At 39.1% G+C, this 21,139-nt stretch overlaps 1 protein-coding gene across 1 annotated transcript in view; it reads right to left on the bottom strand.

The window, feature by feature from the left end:
- Nucleotides 1-20,653, bottom strand: part of LOC124775860 — a 416,537-nt gene extending 395,884 nt beyond the window's left edge. Inside the window, exon 1 of the mRNA XM_047250694.1 lies at nucleotides 20,110-20,653. Within this exon, the coding sequence (XP_047106650.1) occupies nucleotides 20,110-20,264 (155 nt within the window). The 5' untranslated portion in view covers nucleotides 20,265-20,653. The remainder of the gene's footprint in view (nucleotides 1-20,109) is intronic.
- Nucleotides 20,654-21,139: the final 486 nt, after the last annotated feature.

The following is a 21,139-nucleotide window of genomic DNA, read 5'->3' as shown; positions in this document are numbered from 1 at the left end:
AGCGAAAGGCTATTTACAATTTGTACAGAAACCAGATGGCAGTTATAAGAGTCGAAGGGCATGAAAGGGAAGCAGCAGCTGGAAAGGGAGTGAGGCAGGGTTTTAGCCTCTCCCCGATGTTATTCAAGCTGTATATTGAGCAAGCAGTAAAGGAAACAAAAGAATAATTCGGAGTAGGTATTAAAATCCATGGAGAAGAAATAAAAACTTTAAGGTTCGCCGATGACATTGTAAATCTGTCAGAGACAGCAAAGGACTTGGAAGAGCAGTTGAACGAAATGGACAGTGTCTTAAAAGGAGGATATAAGATGAACATCAACAAAAGCAAAACGAGGATAATGGAATGTAGTCGAATTAAGTCAGGTGATGCTGAGGGAATTAGATTAGGAAATGAGATACTTAAAGCAGTAAAGGAGTTTTGCTATTTGGGGAGCAAAATAACTGATGATGGTCGAAGTAGAGAGGATATAAAATGTAGACTGGCAATGGCAAGGAAAGCGTTTCTGAAGAAGAGAAATTTGTTAACATCGGGTATAGATTTAATTGTCAGGAAGTCGTTTCTGAGAGTATTTGTAAGGAGTGTAGCCATGTGTGGAAGTGAAACATGGACGATAAATAGTTTGGACAAGAAGAGAATAGAAGCTTTTGAAATGTGGTGCTACAGAAGAATGCAGAAGATTAGATGGGAAGATCACATAACGAATGAGGAGGTACTGAACAGGATTGGGGAGGTGTTTGTGGCACAACTAGACTAGAAGAAGGGATCAGTTAGTAGGACATGTTCTGAGGCATCAAGGGATCACAAATTTAGTATTGGAGGGCAGCGTGGAGGGTAAAAATCGTAGAGGGAGACCAAGAGATGAATACACTAATCAGATTCAGAAGGATGTAGGTTGCAGTAGATACTGGGAGATGAAGAGGCTTGCACAGGATAGAGTAGCGTGGAGAGCTGCATCAAACCAGTCTCAGGACTGAAGACCACAACAACAACAACAACAAATAGGAAATCCGGATTCGAGTTTCATTGTCATCATTCCATTCTACAGTTGCAAATATTATTTCACTTGATGCATTTCATGACAGCTGTGGTTGCCACAGGGGCTGTTTCTTTGGACTTGCATGCATGTCCAAAGGAACTTTGCATTGTAATCAGAATAACACAGGCACTACAATATCGTATTTATCTTCCGATACCGGGCAAGCAACTTTCAAGTACAACATCTGACCTGTACGAGAATATACAATGTTGGATGCACAAGTACAGTTCGCAGATGCACGGTTGACGACATATGGAGGTCTGGGTCTGGCCATGTCTCGTGCACAGATAGCCAAATGGTAAGGCGACCACACGTGATAAATTGGAAATCAGGGTTCGAGTCTCGGACCGGCACACATTTTCACTGTCATCATTCCATTCTACAGCTGATGGTAGTCCTTATTCGCAATTGCAAATTCATTTGATGTGAATTCTGTCAATGGCTTGCAAAAATCCCAAGTGATCAGATGTCAGAGATGCATGAAAATACTTCTGGACTGCTTGTCACAAACAAACTGAAATGAATTACTTTAAAACGCCTAGTGATCAGATGTCAGAGAGGCTTAACTGAAATTTTGCTTTGATGTGTTTTCCCCCTCTAATTGTTTAAAGGTTTTCAGCTGAGGAGTAAGCTACCCACACTTAGTTCCATAGCAAAATTTGTTAATATGAAGATGAATGGAATATGATGTGCTAGAATGTTTCTCCAATAAATACTTTATAACACAGTCTGTGTAATTGTGTTTACTTTTCTATGCCGCTGTGACATCATATTTCTGTATTCTGAGTTCCATTTCAGCAAGGCATCATAACAAAACCTTCACACTTGTCAGTCCTCCTTAACCCTGCGATGCTGTTGTCCACCACAGTGGACGGCTGTTAAAGTCACTTCTTTGGTGTTTTTGGTATCCTGAGGCTGCAAATTCACACAGGGCACAGCAGCAATAGGGAGTAACTACTGGAGTGGACAGCATGCATTTGCAGATATTTAGGATTGATTAAGAATGTCAAAGTAATGACATTAACAGCTGTCCACTGCAGTGGACAACTGCGCCATAGGGTTACGAAATGATGGTCCATCACAACAGTGAATGGTCTGCTAAACAAATATAGTAGGATTTTAATGATCCCCAAACAACTGCACAGAACTCTTTCTCACCTACAGGGTAATGCTTCTCTAAGTTCAAGAGTAGTCTTCAGGCTAAAATACTCACTTTTCAGTGTCTCAATTTTTCACTAAAACTGCATCTACCCCATAACCACCAGTCAGTTGCAGTTCAGTCATGGCACTGATGTCCTACTGTGCCAGAACTGGGGAAAATGTCAGTGTCTTTAAGGTTATATAAAGATGTTTCTTATTCCTCATTCCATGAAAATTTGCTATCCCCGCACAGTTGTTCCTGTAGTATTCATGTCTTAGTTCTGGGGTTCTTCATGTCTTAATTCTGAAGTTCTTCACTGAACACATACAGTAGGAATGTATTTCAGGGAAACTTATTGCATCAAAAATATATTGAACAACTGTGAAATCTGTTGTTGTCATTGTTGAAGTTCTTAGTCCAGTTTGATACAGTTTTCTACACTAGTCGATTCTCCTCAGCTCTGCATAACCACTGCACCCTACATGCATCTGACCCTGGTTGATGTATTCAAGCCTCAGTCTCCCTCTCCAATTTTTATGCCCTCACTTCCGTCTCTTACCAAACTGATGATTTCTTTATGTCTCAGGATGTGTCCGCCAACCAATCCCTTCTTTCAGTTAAGTTGCACCACATATTTCTTTTTCTCCCAATTGAATTCAGATCTTCCTCTACCCAGCACTACCCATCTTCAGTATTCTTCTGTTACACCACATTTCAAAAACGTCAGTTCTCTTATTGTCTGAACTGCTTATTGCTCAGATTTCACTCCTATAGAAGGTGGTATTCAATACAAATACCTTTAGAAATGACTTCCTAACACTTAAATTTATATTAAGCGTTAACAAATTTCTCTTTTTCGCCAATCTGTACTTTAAATTCTCTCTACTTTGGCCATCGTCAGTTATTTAATTTCCCAAAGAGTAAAACTCATCTAATACTTTTAGCCTCGCAGTTCCTAATCTATTCTATAACACCTAATTTAATTCCACTATATTCCATTCCCCTTGTTTTACTCCTTGATATCCATCTCACAAGCTCTTTTCAAGACACTATTCATTCCGTTCAACTACCCCTCTGAGTTATTTGCCATCTCTAACATAATTACAATATCAAATAGCAAATATTTTATTTCTTCCCCTTGAAATTTAATTTCCTTTCCAGATTTCTGCTTGGTTTCATTTATTCATTGCTCAATGTACAGACTGAATATCACCGGGGACAGACTACAAACCTGTCTCTCTCCTTTCTTAAATACTGCTCCCCCTTCGTGTCTTTCAACTCATTACTGCAGCCTGAATTGTGTACAAATTGTAGATAACTTTTTGTTCCTTTTATTTTACCATCTTCAGAAAATAGCCTTTTGCTCCCTGCATTTTATCCCTGTTACCTTCAAAATTTCAAGGGCCCAAACTGATCTTCCCAAGGTCACCTTCTACCAATTTTCTGTCAATATTTTGCAATCATGACTTCATGTCTTATTAAACTAATGGTTACATTTTATTCACACCTTTCAGCACCATCTTCTTTAAAAAAGGAATTATTACATTATTTTGAAATCTGATGTTCATTTTGCATACTAGTTGGAATAGTTTACTTATATTCGTCTTTCCCAAGGACCTCAATAAATCTGAGAGGTGGGCATCTACTCCAAGAGCCTTGTTTCAACTCCTTTTATAGCTCTATCAAATTCTTCTTGCAGTATTGTATCATTCATCTCAACTTGATCTGCTTCTTCTCTTTCTATAATGTTATCTTCTAGTTTGTTTCCCTTATACAGACCCACAAGTATTTCTTCCGCCTCTCAGCCTTCCCTGCTTTGCTTAGTATGGACATGCCATATGAGCTCTTAATATTCATGCATGTGCTTGCCTTATCTCCAAAGGTATATTCAATTTTTCCATATACTGTGTCTGTCTTTCCCATAGTCATGCATACTTCTACAGCCGTGCATTTCTCCTGCTTTGCCAGTTTTCACTTCCTGTCAATCTCATTTTTTAGATGTCTGTAATCTCTTTTGTCTATTTCATTTGCTACATTTATATATTTTCTCCTTTCATAAATTACATTCAATACCTCACGCATTACCCATGGATTTCTGCTGGGCCTTGTCTTTTTGGCTATTTCATCCTCTGTTGTCTTCACTATTTTGTCTCTATAGCTACCCATTGTTACACCTGATCCAGTCAGTCATTGCACAGCACTCCCACTGAAACTCTCAACAACCTCTGGTTCTTTCAACTTATTCAGATCCCATCTCCTGTAATGTATTACCTTTCTGAAATTTCTTCAGTTCTGCAGTTCATAATCAATAAATTATGGTCAGCATCCAGATCTGCCACCGGAAATATTTTGCAGCTAAAAATCAGGTTTTGTAAGCTCTGTCTTACCACTAAATAATATTCTGAAACTTTCAAGTGTCTCCAATTCTATTTTATACTTCTTACAATTTTATGTATCTGTAAGGACAGTACTTGTGCTAACTAGATGCCCCAAAAATTTATTGGGTGACAAACATAAATTTTCTGTATTTTGCAATGACTGTTAAGCAACTTAGGCTTTCATCAAGTGGCTTCAGAGAGACACTATGTAAACCAAAGACAAATCATATATTTCATATATTACAGAAAGTGGTGAAAGTTGTCTGCCAACCCATTATTGAAACTGAGTGCACGGTTGCATAGATTATAAACCATGTACATTTCACCAGATTTTATGAAGTCAATCTTTCCCCAGTAAGGTTTGTTAGTATCAAACTGCCCATAGTGGAGAAATACATCATTCGTTTCAGATAGTTCATGGCTTCATCTATTTATAGCTATGAATAGATAATAGGGCTGGTAAGCAGATCTGGATAACAAATGAGTATGCCAGAGATTCTCTTTTCAGTTAACTCAAGTACTACTGTAGGAGGTGACAAGCCAGATGGTGACCTGAGCAAATGAAACAGGTGATCATTCAACTGGAGGAGAACTGGCCAGCAAACAGATTAATGCACTCTGCATGGGTACCAACAAACAAAACTAACCTTACTCTTTTGACAAAAACAGAGTTTTACAATGTGTGTTGAACACTTTACATATCACATACTGCAACATTTCCTCTGAGAATATCATTGCCTTTATAATCACAAAATATGCCTAGAGGCAGGCAAGCGAAGAGGCTTCTTTGGGCCAACCTCTTCATCACAGAGTAGCACTTCCATCCAATGCCATAAATTTGTTTTGTGTGTGTGTGTGTGTGTGTGTGTGTGTGTGTGTGTGTTTTTTTTTTTGGGTGGGGGTGGCGGGTGGGGGGGGGGGGGGGAGGGGGAGGCTGGAAGACAATGACTACAAGTTTAACATCAGTAACACATTTCCTTTTAATTTATATTGGACAAAGCCAATAATTTATCTTATTAACAAGTTAGCAAATTCTACATTAATATTATTTTTAAATCTTTTTTGTGGTTGCATGTGCCACAACCCTATTTAAAATGGTTTTTATTATTAGTGCTGAAGTTTATTTTCTTTACTTGCTTAGAGACAGAAAAAATACACTGCTCAGAAAAACTTAAGAGTGAGAAAGATAAAGTAACATAAGATATTAACTGTTTGGTGGAAGTGTAGGTCCCCTAGTAGTGCATATAGAGTTGGACACTGCCCCACAAAATGAGGCAGTAGAAGGCACACGGAAAAAAAAACAATGTGTGTGGATCAGCAAGCTGTTACAGTGCACTGTGGCAGTGTTCTTCATTATAACATGGCCTGGAGACATTTACATGACTTCACACAGGGAACAACTGTAAGGAGGACGAAGTGTGATGAGTGTAGCCCAGGAGTTTTGCATTGCTCACAGCACTGTTTCATCACATACAGTGGGAGTCCTCTGAACCACAGGTCCTCTTAACCACAAGACTGCTGCCTGAAAGAGAGAAAATGGGTGACCATGCCCAACTATAGCAGCAGATGACTACTGCATTGTGCTACAGGTGAGAGGGACTCACATCAAATAGCAAGCGCAATTTTAATTACGTTTAACAGGACTGCAAGGCATGCAAAATCTAGTTCTGCAGTGGCACTGAGATTGAACAGGAGTGGTCTCTCTGCCCGCAACTAGTATGTTGCATTCTGCTGACACCCATACATTGGCAGCACCATTTGTGATGGTGCTAAGAGGATGGAGATGGAACCAATGAGAAATGGGGCTGCGTGATCCTTTTGGATCACAGCAGATTCAGTAGTGATTTTTGAAGTACCCACACATGGCTAAGAAGATGTAATGCAACCAGGAACACTGTTGAACATGATCATTTTGGTGGTCTAGGTGTTATAGTGTGGGGAGGAAAAATGTTGCTTGGGTGTACTGATCTCTAAATATTTGAACAAATAAAAAGATTCACACAAACATAGCTTTCGGCCATTAAGGCCTTTGTCAGCAGTACACACACACACACACACACACACACACACACACACACACACACACACAAAAAAAGCGCAACTGTGCCTATCGCGGCTCAGCATCTCTGCTATATGGTGAGTAGCAACTTTCCTTCTCTCGTATTGTTACATTCCATCCTGGGTTTTCCATTGTTTGATATCTGAACAAATTACACACACCAGTCATCATTACTGTGAACCAGTACTCCTTCCCCATGTCCAACATTTCAGGAGTGCATTTGGCACTGACTTAATTTTTATGGATGAAAGTGCATGAGCACATCAAACGGCACAGGTGGAGCAGCTCTTGGAATGAGAGGATAGTCAGCAAATGGATCGAGCTGCTCATTTCTTGACTTGAATCCTATGCAGCACATATGAGATGCGGTGGGGAGACATACTGCAGCACGCCCACATGCATCAAAGATTGTTCAGCATTTGTCAACTGGACTGGTGGATGAATGGAATGTCCTACCACAAGAACTCCTTACCAACCTAGTGGCCAGCATGGGAGCACATTGCAGAGCATGCATTACTGCCCATGATGATCATCCACCCTATTAAGAACAAAGTTTTGCTTTTTAATGTCCATGAAAAAGATTGTCACTTCTGTTCATTTCATTGCATATTTCTTTCAGTTACCTTCTGTACTACACTCTAGCAGTTCTTTCTATGTATGGTTCAAGTTCCATCGAGCCATGCAAGTTGGCAGTGACACATAATGATAAAGTTATTTTTGTCCTTTCATTTTTCACATCACTGTACCTAATACAACAAGATGGAAAAGTTCGATAGGCCACAACCCAGCTCTTCAAGATAATACATTTTGTGTGGTAGTTTTCTGTGAATACCATGCTGAACTAAGTGTATTAATTGGTTTCACCACACGTCAATTCCAGTTAAGCTTTTTAGGTAGCTGGAACAAATAATTTCATGTAGTGTACAAACAGTAAAATTTACTTCCATTACCAGCAGGCAAATAGTTTTCTCTGAAGAGAATATGTTATGAAAGTTAACAAGTTAGGCTGTAAATAATGAATTGGTATTAAATAGTAAGCCATTCTTCCAAAGATTATTGAAAAGACAAGACAGAGTGAAGTGGATAAGTAATTAAAAGTGATTTTCTTATCTCAGTTCTCATAGGTGGATGCCACTATTGCATATTTCAGTGTGTCAGGAAACATGCCTTGAGTCACTGACTAATTACAAACATAGCTTATTAGTGCTCCAATCATGACAGCAGATGATATCAGCAACTTGCAAAAAACACAAAAAAGGATATTAAATAGTGATCACAGCAATCTTCTGAGCCGTTGTAGTTTTGAAACTAATACCCATTGATGGTGGAAGCTGTGTATACCACAGTAAATCTAATGCCTCTGTAAATAGTTGTTTATATTTGCAACCACGTAAGAAAGTAATCACTGAAACTACTGGTGAATAATCACCGTGTGCCACCATTTCTGACAGAGATATTACCTGGTGACAATATTTCATTCACTTGTTTGATTTGTGTCTTGTTTAATAATTCTCCACACTGTGTTTTGCTTATCCCTAGTTTTTTTAATTATTTTTTGTGTATAGTAGCGTTTCACTTTTCTGATAATACACTTCGGGATTTTACAATACTGATGTGAATTGAATTTTAACTGTTGACTACAAGCTGTCCTCTGGACTAGGTACAGCTCTATCATCCTGACCCAAGACGCTTTAAACCCATGTGTTACCCATCCCCTGCGCTGCTTTCATTTAATCTTACATTTGATTGCTCTAAGAAAAATCGAGATTCAAAGTGCTGTAGGGACATGCTTAAAAATTTGAATTAAATTAATTCATCTGCAGTGTCTGTTTTGTGTATCTGTTCCCACTTCCCTTAACATGACTTCTGTGTGAGGTTAAGACTGACATTGATTATAATTCTGCTGCATAGTATTCTTCTTTGATTATCTATGATTAATGATTTGTTTGTTTTACTGTAACATCTGACAATCATAGCACGATACAAACTTAACTTGATAAAGAAGGTTGGGTCTAAAACCAAGTTATCACAGGGTGCTTCACATGACTTTAAATTCTTTTTGGGAATCAGTCAGAAAATCAATATCAGTCTCCATAAACAATGAGTCTTCAGTTACATATCCCTCTAACTCCTTGAGTTACTTAGTACAGTTCCTATTGGCAGACTCTACCTCTCAGGAGCTAAAAGCTTGTTTTCTCCAGATCAATTGTGAAACAGTACTGAAGGAGCCGTTCAGTACAATAACCTACAATGCATAAGGTCTCAGGTTTAAAACTCAGTTTCATAAAGTTTATTTCTTTCTTTCTTTTACACACACACACACACACACACACACACACACACACAGTGCTTGTGAAGTTCTGCAGCTGATTACTATTTCAGGAGAATAGTAAATGTTATATCCATGGCTACTATCAGTTACATTACATATGCAGTGTCTTACATTTGTGACATCTCACTGTGGTGTGGAATGTGTCAGTAGGTTTACAAACAAGATACAGTTTCTCTGTGAAAGTGTGGCTGTATGCTGATCATTTACATAACTGAAACTTCACTTTAATCTTAATCTACGACAAACTTCATAACCTGCAGATGGTAAATCATCTGTTATATTTCATGTGCAGTGTAGATTCTTTGATTATTCACGTTTCCATGAACTTTGAACAAATGAATAATGTATAGATATCGTTTGCAGTTTGATGGTTCTGCATTGTAACTAACAATTATATGTTGTGTCGAAATAAATAGTATTTTTACATGACATTTGGTGCCCCCAAGACACTGAAACACCTGCTGGAAAATTGCATTACACTTATGAAAAATTAAATTGCATGCCTGAACAATTCTGGTTCGACAATCCAGTATTGTGGTTCATGCAGTTTGAAAGCCAATTTGACTTTACCCACACTGACAAGAACTGAGAAAAATGCAGTCATCAAGTGACTTGAAAAATTGTTCCATACCAAAGAACTTGGCAACCACACACCAACCCAACTACATTGATGTCTTTGCACACTGGTACACAATGCAACAAACAAATATATCCTGAGGGATATCTGGCTCTTAAGTCAAATTATATCCATTCACAGGTGTCACAACCACTTCTGCCAGGATGTAGAGTCCTCTGTAAGTACTGAAAATGAAAGCAATTGACCTATCTAAGCAAGTCACAGCCCTACAAATCTGGCACTCCAGCAATGTGTTGCAATTGTGATGATCTTCCATCAGATACCAGTGTTCATCCACCATAAATAATATCTTCCAGTATCACAAAAAATTAGGAGCTGCAGCCCAGCAGTGTTCACCTCTCTCTGACAGGGAAAATGCTGCCAGAAATCAGTAGTGACAGCAGCTGATTCCAGGGCAACCACCAATACCAGTTTATAACAAGCCATTCTTCATTGATATGGGAGTTGATGTCTCAGTTTACCCTTCTTTTCATCTTTCAAGAAAAAATGCCAATGGCAGTCACCTGTACACTGTTCAAGGATCTTCCATCAAGGCCTACAGACATATCACTTTGCATCTCAACTCCAATCTTCAATGTGAATTCAAATGTAGATTCTATTTCACTGACATGCTCTGACTGACTGATGGAGCAGACTTATTATTTTATGGCCGCCTTCTAGATAACTGCCATTGATGCATGCCTGACTTTACCACACAGTTGTCTATCATGGACACTGACACCATGGTAACCAAGGTGGTATCAAAGTTATCAATGGCGATTCGCCACACAATGACCTGCTTCACCTGTTACCTGAAGTCGCCCATCCATTACCTCTCCAGTATTGGCAAAACACTCATCGGTGCACCAAACTGACATCCCAGCAGGCCAACCAGTTTCCATAATGCCTCATTAGCTACCACCAGACAAATTCAAGATACAAACCACAAGGTATCTGTCACCCATTAGATAGTAGCTGGTCATCACCACTTCACATTGAACCTAATGTGAGAAATGTGTGCTACCCTTGAGATGGTTTTCATTAGCTTAGTGCCAGAACAATGTCTGACAGCTACCTTCTGTCACATATTGAAGAATTCGTTATGCACATTCATGGAAAGACAGCTTTCTTCAACAAAGACCTCAGCTATGCTTCTCAGCATATACCAACTGTACCAGAAGGTATAACCAAAACCACTATTTCTATTTTATTTTGACTATACACATTTGTGCTAATGCCTTTTGAACCGTGCGATGTCACCACCTTTCCAGCACTTCATGGGCAAGACAACTAGAGACTTACACAGTTATGTCCATCTTGATGAACAGCTTGTAATGTTGTCCACATTACAGTAACACAGCTTCTTCGTGTACCCTGTCAATGCAAAAGGAATCCTGTCACTTCAAGACTGACTGGAAGCTATTTAGCAATTTGCACAGCACACAACAATACATGAATTTTGCTGTTTCTGGAGCTGTTTAGTTTATATCAAGGTTTTGTGTACAATCAAGCTTTGCTGGTACTCCAAGTTTCTAAAAGATTCACAAAAGCCTCAAGGCATAGAGCAAAAGACTGATTAAAATGAAAGCACCCTTTGCCAGAATAAAAGTTGCTATTTCAGACACAGCATTATTAGTTCATACTCTGACACAGCTCTCATTTATACAGTGGATGTATCATAAACTACCAATGGAGCTAAATTACAACAATTTGTAGAACTTGACTGGTAACATGACTACCACAAGCAAATTGGTCCACATATGACTGTGAACTGCATGTGACTTATGTCTCAATCAAAAATTTTTGGCACATACTTGAAAGTAGTCACTTCATCCTTATCAAAGAGCATCGTCACCTCACTTTTACTATGTGCCAGAAGCCAGACAAAGCATCATTGCACCTGGTGCAGCATTTAGATTTCATTCGAAAGTTCAGTACAGATATACCACATGTTGATGGTCATCAGACTGGACCTGCAGACGCCATCTCGCATTGACGCTCTCATGGATGAACTTGATTTCATAGCACTTGCTGACGCTCTGAATGGAGACAACAAGTTGAATACATTTCTCATAGCATCATCAGGCTTATAGCTCCGGCATATTCAAATACTATGCTTGAAGTAGCATTAAACCGTGATGTATCAATGTCATAAGTGCCATCAGTCGTAACTCCACATTTCTGCCAGCAAGCAATTTTCTCTCTTCGCAGCCTCCCTCATCCAGGAGTAAAAGCTAGTACACGACTAGTGAAAAAGGCTATTCTTTGGCCAAATACCAAGCAGGATTGCACATCATTTGTCTGCCAGGGTATTGTTGCAGTTGCAACAAAATAACTCGGCACATTCTGGCTTTGCTTGGTATTTTCACCCCAGCAAGTCAACCATTTAAACGTGTCCATACTGACACTGTGGGACTTTTAGGACTGTCTGAAGGAACCCATACTGCCTGACAGCGATAAACCGTTTTTCTCATCGGTCTGAAACATATTCAATGAAGGATGCAACAGCAATAACTATAGGCATGCCCTTCCTTTCTGAGTGGATTGCCCATTTTTTGTGTACCCCTACGCAACTCTATTGATGAGGGCAAGTAGTTCAAGTCATGTCTCTGTGAAATACTTCCACTTTTGCCTGGTATCAATCAAAGTGGAATCTATGCCTATCAGCCCACCGCTGATGGTTCTCTGGAACAGCTCCTTTGACATTAAAGATCTCACTTAAGACTCCATGCCACAGAACATTTGACTCATAGTGTTCTTATTGTATTATTAAATTTCCAGATTGCTTTTAAAAATGACCCAGAAGTGACAAGTGGAGGAGGAGATTAGTGTTTAACGTCCCATCAACATGGTCATTAGAGACAGAGCACAAGGTCAGATTAGGGGAGGATGGAGAAGGAAATCAGCCATGCACTTTCAAAGGAACCATCCCGGCATTTGCCTGAAGCGAATTAGGGAACTCATGGAAAACTTAAATCAGGTTGGTCCGACACAAAAGTGACATCAGCTGAATTAGTGTATGGGTAAACACTGCAACTACCTAAAAAATTCTTCTCTGACATATCAAAGAATGTCACTGAAGAAAAAGATTTAGCTGAATACCTACAATTGAAGACCCACCCTGCTGTTTCAACGAAGCACCCTATCCAACAACCATTCTTTCTCTACATCTTGCATTCCTGCAAGCAGATTTTCATCTGACATGATGCCATTTGAAAACATCTACAACTACTGTATGATGGCCCCTATACACGCTGGCATGCCACGACAGAATATTCGATCAATGGCACTTCCATCACAATATCCATTGACAGACCTAAGCCAGCATTTACATCGGTGAGGCAAACACCAGTTCAGAGAGAGCATCTAACATTGAACACAACCAATTACGATTCCACGATGACACTCGATGTTCCCAGCTTTCTACTAACATTGCCTGTGTTTCTGAGTAAACCTTCAGTCATTACTCTTTCTAGTCATCGTGTATGCTTCAACTCCAAATATCACTGTCACTCGTATGGAGAGTGGTGTGTACCGCAAATTGTCTGCTGTATTATATGTACCATGTAGATTCTTTGATCACAGATGTTGTCTCTGGACATAGAACAAAAGAATGACAGATGGATATTCTTTGCAGTTTGATTGTTACACAATTTAATTCATTTTATGATTATGTTGAATAAACAGTATTTTCAATGATAAACCCAAACACATATAAATTCCAAACGTTCAGAAATTAATCTATGAAGTAGAAGGATTTGTCAAGAATAAATTATTTCCATTTGTTTTTAAAACTCTCACTCCACAGCAGCACTGTTACTGCAAAGGGACTTGGCTGAATATTTTTACGAATACATACTTTGCTCCTTCCTGTGGAAGAGTAAGGTTAGTAGAGCCTTTTTTTCGTTCATAGTGTTATATTTATGAATACTGGTATTTTTCTAAAATTTCGACTAGTTGCTCACAATTAACTTCATAAGAGTGTACATTTATTGTGAGGATGTTGTTTGTACTCCTAGTTTCTTTTATAGGTAGTTGTGTATGTGACTTCGATGGTGGAAACCAGGTATCCTTACATGTTTTTGTGCAATAGGTATTTTGTGCCTGTGTATAGAAAGGTCTGAGAACATTATTCCTTAAGACATTAGCAAAATCAGTAACTTTCTGAGACCTTCACCATGATAATCAACAAACACACATAGAAAAAAATATTCCTTATCTGAGGCACTTGGGAAGGTCAGTAATAGTTGAGTTCTAGTTTTGATCAGTATGCACAACCTACAATTTGGTTCATTCAGTGTTAAATATTTCCTTTCAACCAAGCACTATTGTTATTCATGATGATATATCCCACTTTGTACAGAATTGAATCAACCTTGTTTTTTCTAAGTTAAGTGGTAGCATTTACTGAGAAACAAACAATAATTTTTCTGAATACTTTGTTCCTTGCTCCTTCTATTGTTGCTCTTCTATTGGGCTTAAATAGAGGGATCGTTTTATTAGCAAAGTACACTATTTCTGTTATACCATATAAAGATGGAAGGCTATTTATATACAGTACTAACATAACTGGTCCCAAAATTGAAACCAGTGGGACATCAGCAATAACTTGTCCCCATTCATCCATTGTGAAAACTTCATGAACTATCTGACGTGATCCTTTACTTACTACTAGCTAAATATGATGTGAACTCCTTTTGTTTTACAAATTGTTAAAGATATCAAAACAAAGTTTGTGGTAAATGACAGACCAAGTAAACAGTCAAAAAAATGCTTGATGCAACAAGAGAGCCTGGCACAAGAGCTGCGCTTGGTGGTGTCTACACTGCAAAAGCCAATTCCAGCCACCTTGCCTTTCAATTTAAAGATATTTCTTGAACTATTCTGCCAAAACACTAACATTAACAAGTGCTGCACTAGTGCTTATCAGCATGTTGGTCCATCTTTTGAACTCTTATCATCAGATCTGCCACTGATCGCCGCCTATCCCAATTTACTGTGTGGGTAAGCCACTGGCCATTATGTTCTGTGATGAGATGTGACATCCAACACCATGTCACCTGCTTGCAGTTTGACCACTCTTCAATCACTTTCCATGGAAGCTAATGACAGTGGAAAGTGGACAGTTGATCAGCTTCACCATTACTGAGATGCCAATTCCCAGGTACCTGGCCATAACAATCTGTCATTTGTCAAAGTTGTTTATGTCATATTTCCTCATTTGCACTTCAAATCATCACTAGAACAATTCCCCATTTGTCTTTGCTGTGCTTGTATACTTTCCTTTTGCTGCATCACATGCCTCAAACACTACCAGGTGCCATTCAATGTCGCAGTGGGCAGTGATCATAATGTTCTGGCTCACCAGTGTATTTCTGCTATGAGTGCACTTCCAAAATTTCGGTTCTAGGTGGTTTCCAGAGTAAGCATTTAGTACTGTTTTGCAGGATGTCTTATCACACTTTCCGCTTGCAAATGTGTACATTTCTGAGCTGACCATTGGATGATTAAAGTCTCCTCCACTGATGATAGTACAGTTGCATAACATAGACAGTATTATGGAAAGGATAGATTGCTAATCACCTTAGAGCAGAGATGGTCTCAGCATCCAGAGACAGTGGTCACATGTGTGTGATTTGTGTTTGCATGAATGAGTTGGTTGGTGTGTGTGTGTGTGTGTGTGTGTGTGTGTGTGTGTGTGTGTGTGTTCACAGCAAAGTGCCCAAATTTGATTTACTCCTAAAAAGAAATGAAGTTAACATAAGACTAGTTACAGAAAGGTTTCGAAAACTGGAAATTGAGAGCAGTAATTATTTTAAGGTATGTGTGTGTGTGTGTGTGTGTGTGTGTGTGTGTGTGTGTGTGTGTGTGATGTCTAATTTGAAAGAAGGCCTTTTTGGCCCAAAGCTTACTTGTTTGACACTCTTTGAGTTGTGCCTATCTGTGACTTAACACCTCCACTATATGGTAAGTAGCATCCTTTTCATAATATTGTCATTATTCCATTCTGAACCTTCCATTGTTTGTTTACAGAACATACATATTTAGTGAGCAGATGTTTCTCTAAAGTTTGCTGTTCGATCTGGGATGAGTCTGAAGGTCAATAGCAGGACCTAATTACAAGTTGATGCCCACCCTCGATACTGAGTCTTTAGTCTTGATCAAACAATCTCAAAGGCAGCCTCAATTTATATCTTGGTAGATATGAGTTACTTTCACACTGCAACTAATACACCACACCATTTCCCATTAGCCTCTCTTTTCAATATAAACTAAGATTTACCTTAAAATAATTACTGCTCTCAATTTCCAGTTTTCGAAACCTTTCTGTAACTAGTCTTATGTTAACTTCATTTCTTTTTAGGAGTAAATCAAATTTGGGCACTTTGCTGTGAATGCTTAAGCAGATGATGACAAAGATTTTAATAGCCTCATTGTAATTCCCTGAACAGGTTGTAGAGTCACCTAATCTAAGACACTCTTGTGTCCACCCCACACAAAGCTAACTTGGTAACAACATCTTATCAGCAGTGCATCCATGAGCCATTTAGGAGGGATTATACATTTCTGAACCCTGTGGCACTAGTGAAGGAAGTAGCAGGCTAGAATGACGCAGAAACTTCAGTCTCCAATTCAGGTTCTCCACTGGTCTCCGAACCAGTGGGCCATGATCAGTTCTGAGGAAATGTTGCAGATTGTGCAATTCCTTGAAATTCCATGAGCAAGGCCGGTCTTCTCACATTTCTCGGCCAGTCACTGAAATTATCAAAGTATAACTCAAAGTCGAGACGATAAACAATGTTCATTCAAGTGTGTGCCACAATCTGCAGCTGATAGCACCCTGTTCACCCAATGGCTACCAGATCAGCCTCTTCAAAACAATGAGTGAGTCCTTTAGGCATACACACAGATTGCAGAAGGTGATCCTTCCTAATCCTGAAACCACTTCCCAAATGAGTACCATTACTTGCCGTAAGTTCAAACCGCTGACTATTAAAAGATTTCAATCCTTTTCTATTTGCTTCACCCTGACATTGGACACAGCAAGCTTCCCATCTACATCTATACTCCACAAGCCGACAGACAGTGTGTGCCAAAGGGTACTTCTGATGCCACTATCTAAACCCCCGCCTAGTTCCAATCGCGATTGGTGCATGGAAAAATGTTTGTCGGTAAATCTCTGAATTTGCTCTGTTTTCTTGAATTTTCTCACTGTGGTAATTTTTGTGAGACACATGTGGTAGGAAGTAATATGCTGTCCAACTCTTCCCGTAGTGTACTCCCTTGGAATTGCAACAGCAAGCCTCTCCGTGATGCATGCCATTTCTCTTGTAGCATCTGAAACCAGAGATTATTGAGCATCTCCATACCCTTCTCATGCCAACTAGATGATCCTGCGACAAAACGTGTCATTCTCCATTGATTCTTGTCTGCCTCTTCTATTAATTCAACCTGGTATGGGTCCCATAATGATGATCAATACTCAAGAATTGGTTGAATGTGTATCTTGTAAGTGTTTTCTTTCATGGATGAATTATATTCCCTTAAAATTCTTTCTATTAATTACAGTCTAGCACTTGCTGTTCTACCATTTATTTATGTGGTCATTTCACTTAAGGTCACTGCTAGGTATCCCTGCAGCAATTACTGTTTCAGTAATTCATCACCAACAGCATAAATATGCAGCAGTGCATATCTTCCCCTATGTATGTGCAATAAGTTAAATTTATTTACAAGCAGGATCACATGCCAGTCCCTTGATCATTCATCACTCAGTTCAATAATCTCTTGACATTTCCACTTTCTTACGGGCAATCACGTCTCTGCAAACATCATGGAGCTAACGACATTATCCACTATATCATTTATAAATATGTAATTTGCATTACACTGGCTGAGTTTTAGTGCTTAAAACTTGATAGTAAGGGGCACGAGTTTAGTTACTCGGGTTTCCACTGATCTCTGCCTCCCTCATTCAGAACCCAAGACCTACCACTAACTGCCCATTCACAGTCAAGCCAGCATCTAATGATAGGACCTTTCATTCCAGGACAGGAGACAATACCCGTGGAAATGATTATTGCTTGAGGTACATAATTTTTCTTATTTAATTTAAACAAGTATCACTAGTAAAGTGAATAATTTCAAAGACAAAATTGTTCATTTTCATTAAATCCAAGCTACTTCACAGGCTGAGTTAGATTGCACAGTCAAAAGCAGTTGGAAAAAAGGGTGTCTTGAATGAAAAATTAGAAGGGCACAAAATGCTCTCTCTCAAAACGACATCCATCTCGTCCGAAAACTTTCTGGGGCCCACAGTTTGCCCTGTAAAGGATAAAAATAGCAAACTTCTGATCACAAAAGATGAACAAGCTGTCGGATGTGCTGGTACTTACACCAGCCCAATCACTTAAAACCTACAACTTCAAAAATGACCCAAAAAGGCAAGAGCTAATGGTAAGAATAGGTTATATCAGACAAGCAGAGGTATTCACAGCAATCAGAACACTTACAAACAATAAAGAAGCTGGTTTGGAGGTGATGTCAGCTGAAATTTTGAAAAATACAGATCCAAATTCAATTCATCACCTTACTAAACTGTGCAGTACCTGTTGGCAAACAAGGCAAATTCCACAAAACTGGAGGCATTGCATCATCGTTAAACTACTGAAGAAAGGAAATGTAACCAAACTGTCTTGGTACCAGACAAAGTCTTTTGCCTCGTTCTTCTACAATGGACACAAGACACTGGCAAGGATGCACTTTGCAACCATTCCTTTTCACATTAGTCTTAGACTTCATAATATGAAAAACTATGCACAACTCCCACATGTGGATGTGACTGAATGAGAAATCTTGGCTTACACATCTGGATTTTGCTGACAACTTCATTCTTCTGGTAGGAACACCACGAACTTTACAACTAATGGCTACCAAACCAGACGTAATGACTGTGGGACAAAAAATAAACAATGATAAAACAAAAACCATGAGTATAAAAAATGGAAATGTATCTCCTCAAATTATAGCGCAACAGAAGGTACTACAAGATGCTGACCAATTTCTGTATCTCGACAGCTGTATCTATAGGCCTAACAACGGGGACATAGATGCAGACATCATAAGCAGAACTAGAAAAACTTCTGCTGTTTTCCAATGAATTCAGATCATATATGGCATCCTGCCAATGGATATATATACTTCCGATACCTGGAAAAAGTCGGCAAAATTAGCACACAAGCTCAATAATTTTCACCAACAATTCTTGAGGCAAATTTTTGGATCAGCCATTATGACCACAATTCAAATGATGAAGTGCTGACAAGAAGTGTTCTATGCAGCGTGCATAAAGACACTGCTGAAAGAAGATATGCTTGCAGATCATGTTCTACTCCTGAAAGGTGGAAGAATTGCCAAATCAGAACTGATGTGGAACTCAATGGATGGATACAGAAGTAAAAGACCTTATAATGTCTGGAAATGAACTTTTGCAAAGGATTTTCAATGTATGGACATGGACTGGGAAGAAGCTGAAAACCTGGCAGCTGATGGAGTTCATTGGACGAAACTTGTTGCCAACATTGGAGGAACTAACAGAGACTGTGCTACTTACCAATCATTAAATGAACTGCATATAATCATACACAAAAATAATCCATTTTAAATGTAGCATTATAACCCTACACCAATTTTATTCAAATCATGCAATTAACTTAACACATGCAACATCAAGTTAATAAAATGATGTTCATGAATGAAAATTTGTTATGCTCTTACAGATGTTAATTGTATTTGCTTTTAGAACACACTGAGGATTAAAGATACTTGGATGACAACCATTAGTATTGAACTTTTCGTTCTCTTATGTCAAATGATCTGTTCTTTATTGTAGCATATATACTACTAGATTATGAAACAGATACATGAGCCTAAATCACACTTTGGATTACCACCTAACCACTATCAGTCTGTGGCTTTTGAGCCGTTTACCCATACCTGTTCAGTAGAATGTTAGAATGGTTCTCAATCTTCAAAGTAAATAAACACAATGATCACTGTTCACTTTAGAAGTTGTAACCAGCCTCATTAACTGAGTCATCAAACTGGCTTATTCTGTACAGATGATAGAAACCTGGATGATTCCAAGGAGACGAAGCAGAACGTTGCAGTTATGTAATAAACAAGTGTCGTTCCCAGCGATTGTTTTCAAATTATGGAACATATTATTGGGATATAATGGGAGAGCGAGAAAAGATTTGGTAAGTACGTGCAGAAGGCACTAAAATGGCTTCACATCAAGCATACTCACTGTTGACTGATGAAACACTGTCAACGTTAAATACGTTTGTTAAGCACCATCATAGTAAGCAACAGAATCCGTCTCAAGGAACAGAATAACATTTAATGTGTTGATCAATGAACCGAGAACCATTCCTTCGTATTAGCACAAGCTACATCACACATTCGGAAAAAAAATCTGTTGCCCAATTTCAACTGTCCAAGCTTTGCTATCTATTAAGAAATTTAATAATAAACAACCACGTACCCCATGACAAATGCGAGAAGCTGTCTCCTTCCAACCTCGTAACGGGTAGCAAGTCGTATGCTGCCCACAGAAACCAGTCGTTTCAGTTCGAAAAATTTGCGATCTGGACCACCAAGCTCGAATCCCTTCTCCATTGTGTCGTCTTGAGCTCTCATTTATTACTGTGTACAGGTTTTACACCATTCGACACCCCGCACGTACACAGCAGTAATAGTACACATAAATGCAAAATTATCGTGTTTTATTATTCATTCTAGGGGCACCATTCCGATTCAGTAACTAAGTAAGCGAAACTGGGACTCGAAACGTAAGTCTTACCCCCCATTCGAAGTACTTATGTAATTTGAACGCCTTACGTCGCTCTGTTCCGTGTTTGTTTACGATCTTAAATCATTGACCTTAATGAATAGTTGTACCACTCTTGCACCAAATTCATTTACTTTCCGTCAGTTTTTAGTTAAGATTCGACTACTAAAACCGTACTGTCATTCATGAAGTGAAGTACACTTATTGGACTGTTTTCGGTGACATTAAATTGTTTGTGTTCGGCAATTACGGTGTAAACACATTACAACAATACAAACACGCAACATGATAGTCCCAGTCAGCTGACACCACGGATAATCTCTTTGGCTGGCTGCAGTGTTCAGACACTACAAGTACAGCAGGCTGTGCAAGTAAACGCTAAACACTGGCCGTCACTTTGCGTCAGGTCCTGCGACGTCAAAACATATTGCACAACGCACATCAAATGGCAGCATTCAAATCGGCTGTCACTGGACCGTCACGTTAAGGCCCGTCCACACGTTACGATCTGTCTGCGCAAATGTCTGCGCACATCACATCTGCGCAGACAGATCGTTGCGTGTGGACAGAAGATTTGCACCAACCTGAGGTGTGTGCAAACCTGGAAGTTGGAGTTGGAGGTTTGAGCGAAACCTCTCAAATCTGTGGGTTCAAACCACATCTGCGCAGACAAGTTGGAGCGTGTGGACAGGAGATCGCCGCAAATCTGGCGCGAAACAGCTGT

This window comes from Schistocerca piceifrons, chromosome 2 (genome assembly GCF_021461385.2).
Source record: "Schistocerca piceifrons isolate TAMUIC-IGC-003096 chromosome 2, iqSchPice1.1, whole genome shotgun sequence".
NCBI classification, from domain to species: Eukaryota; Metazoa; Arthropoda; class Insecta; order Orthoptera; family Acrididae; genus Schistocerca; species Schistocerca piceifrons.
This window is presented reverse-complemented; position numbering and strand designations above follow the sequence as displayed.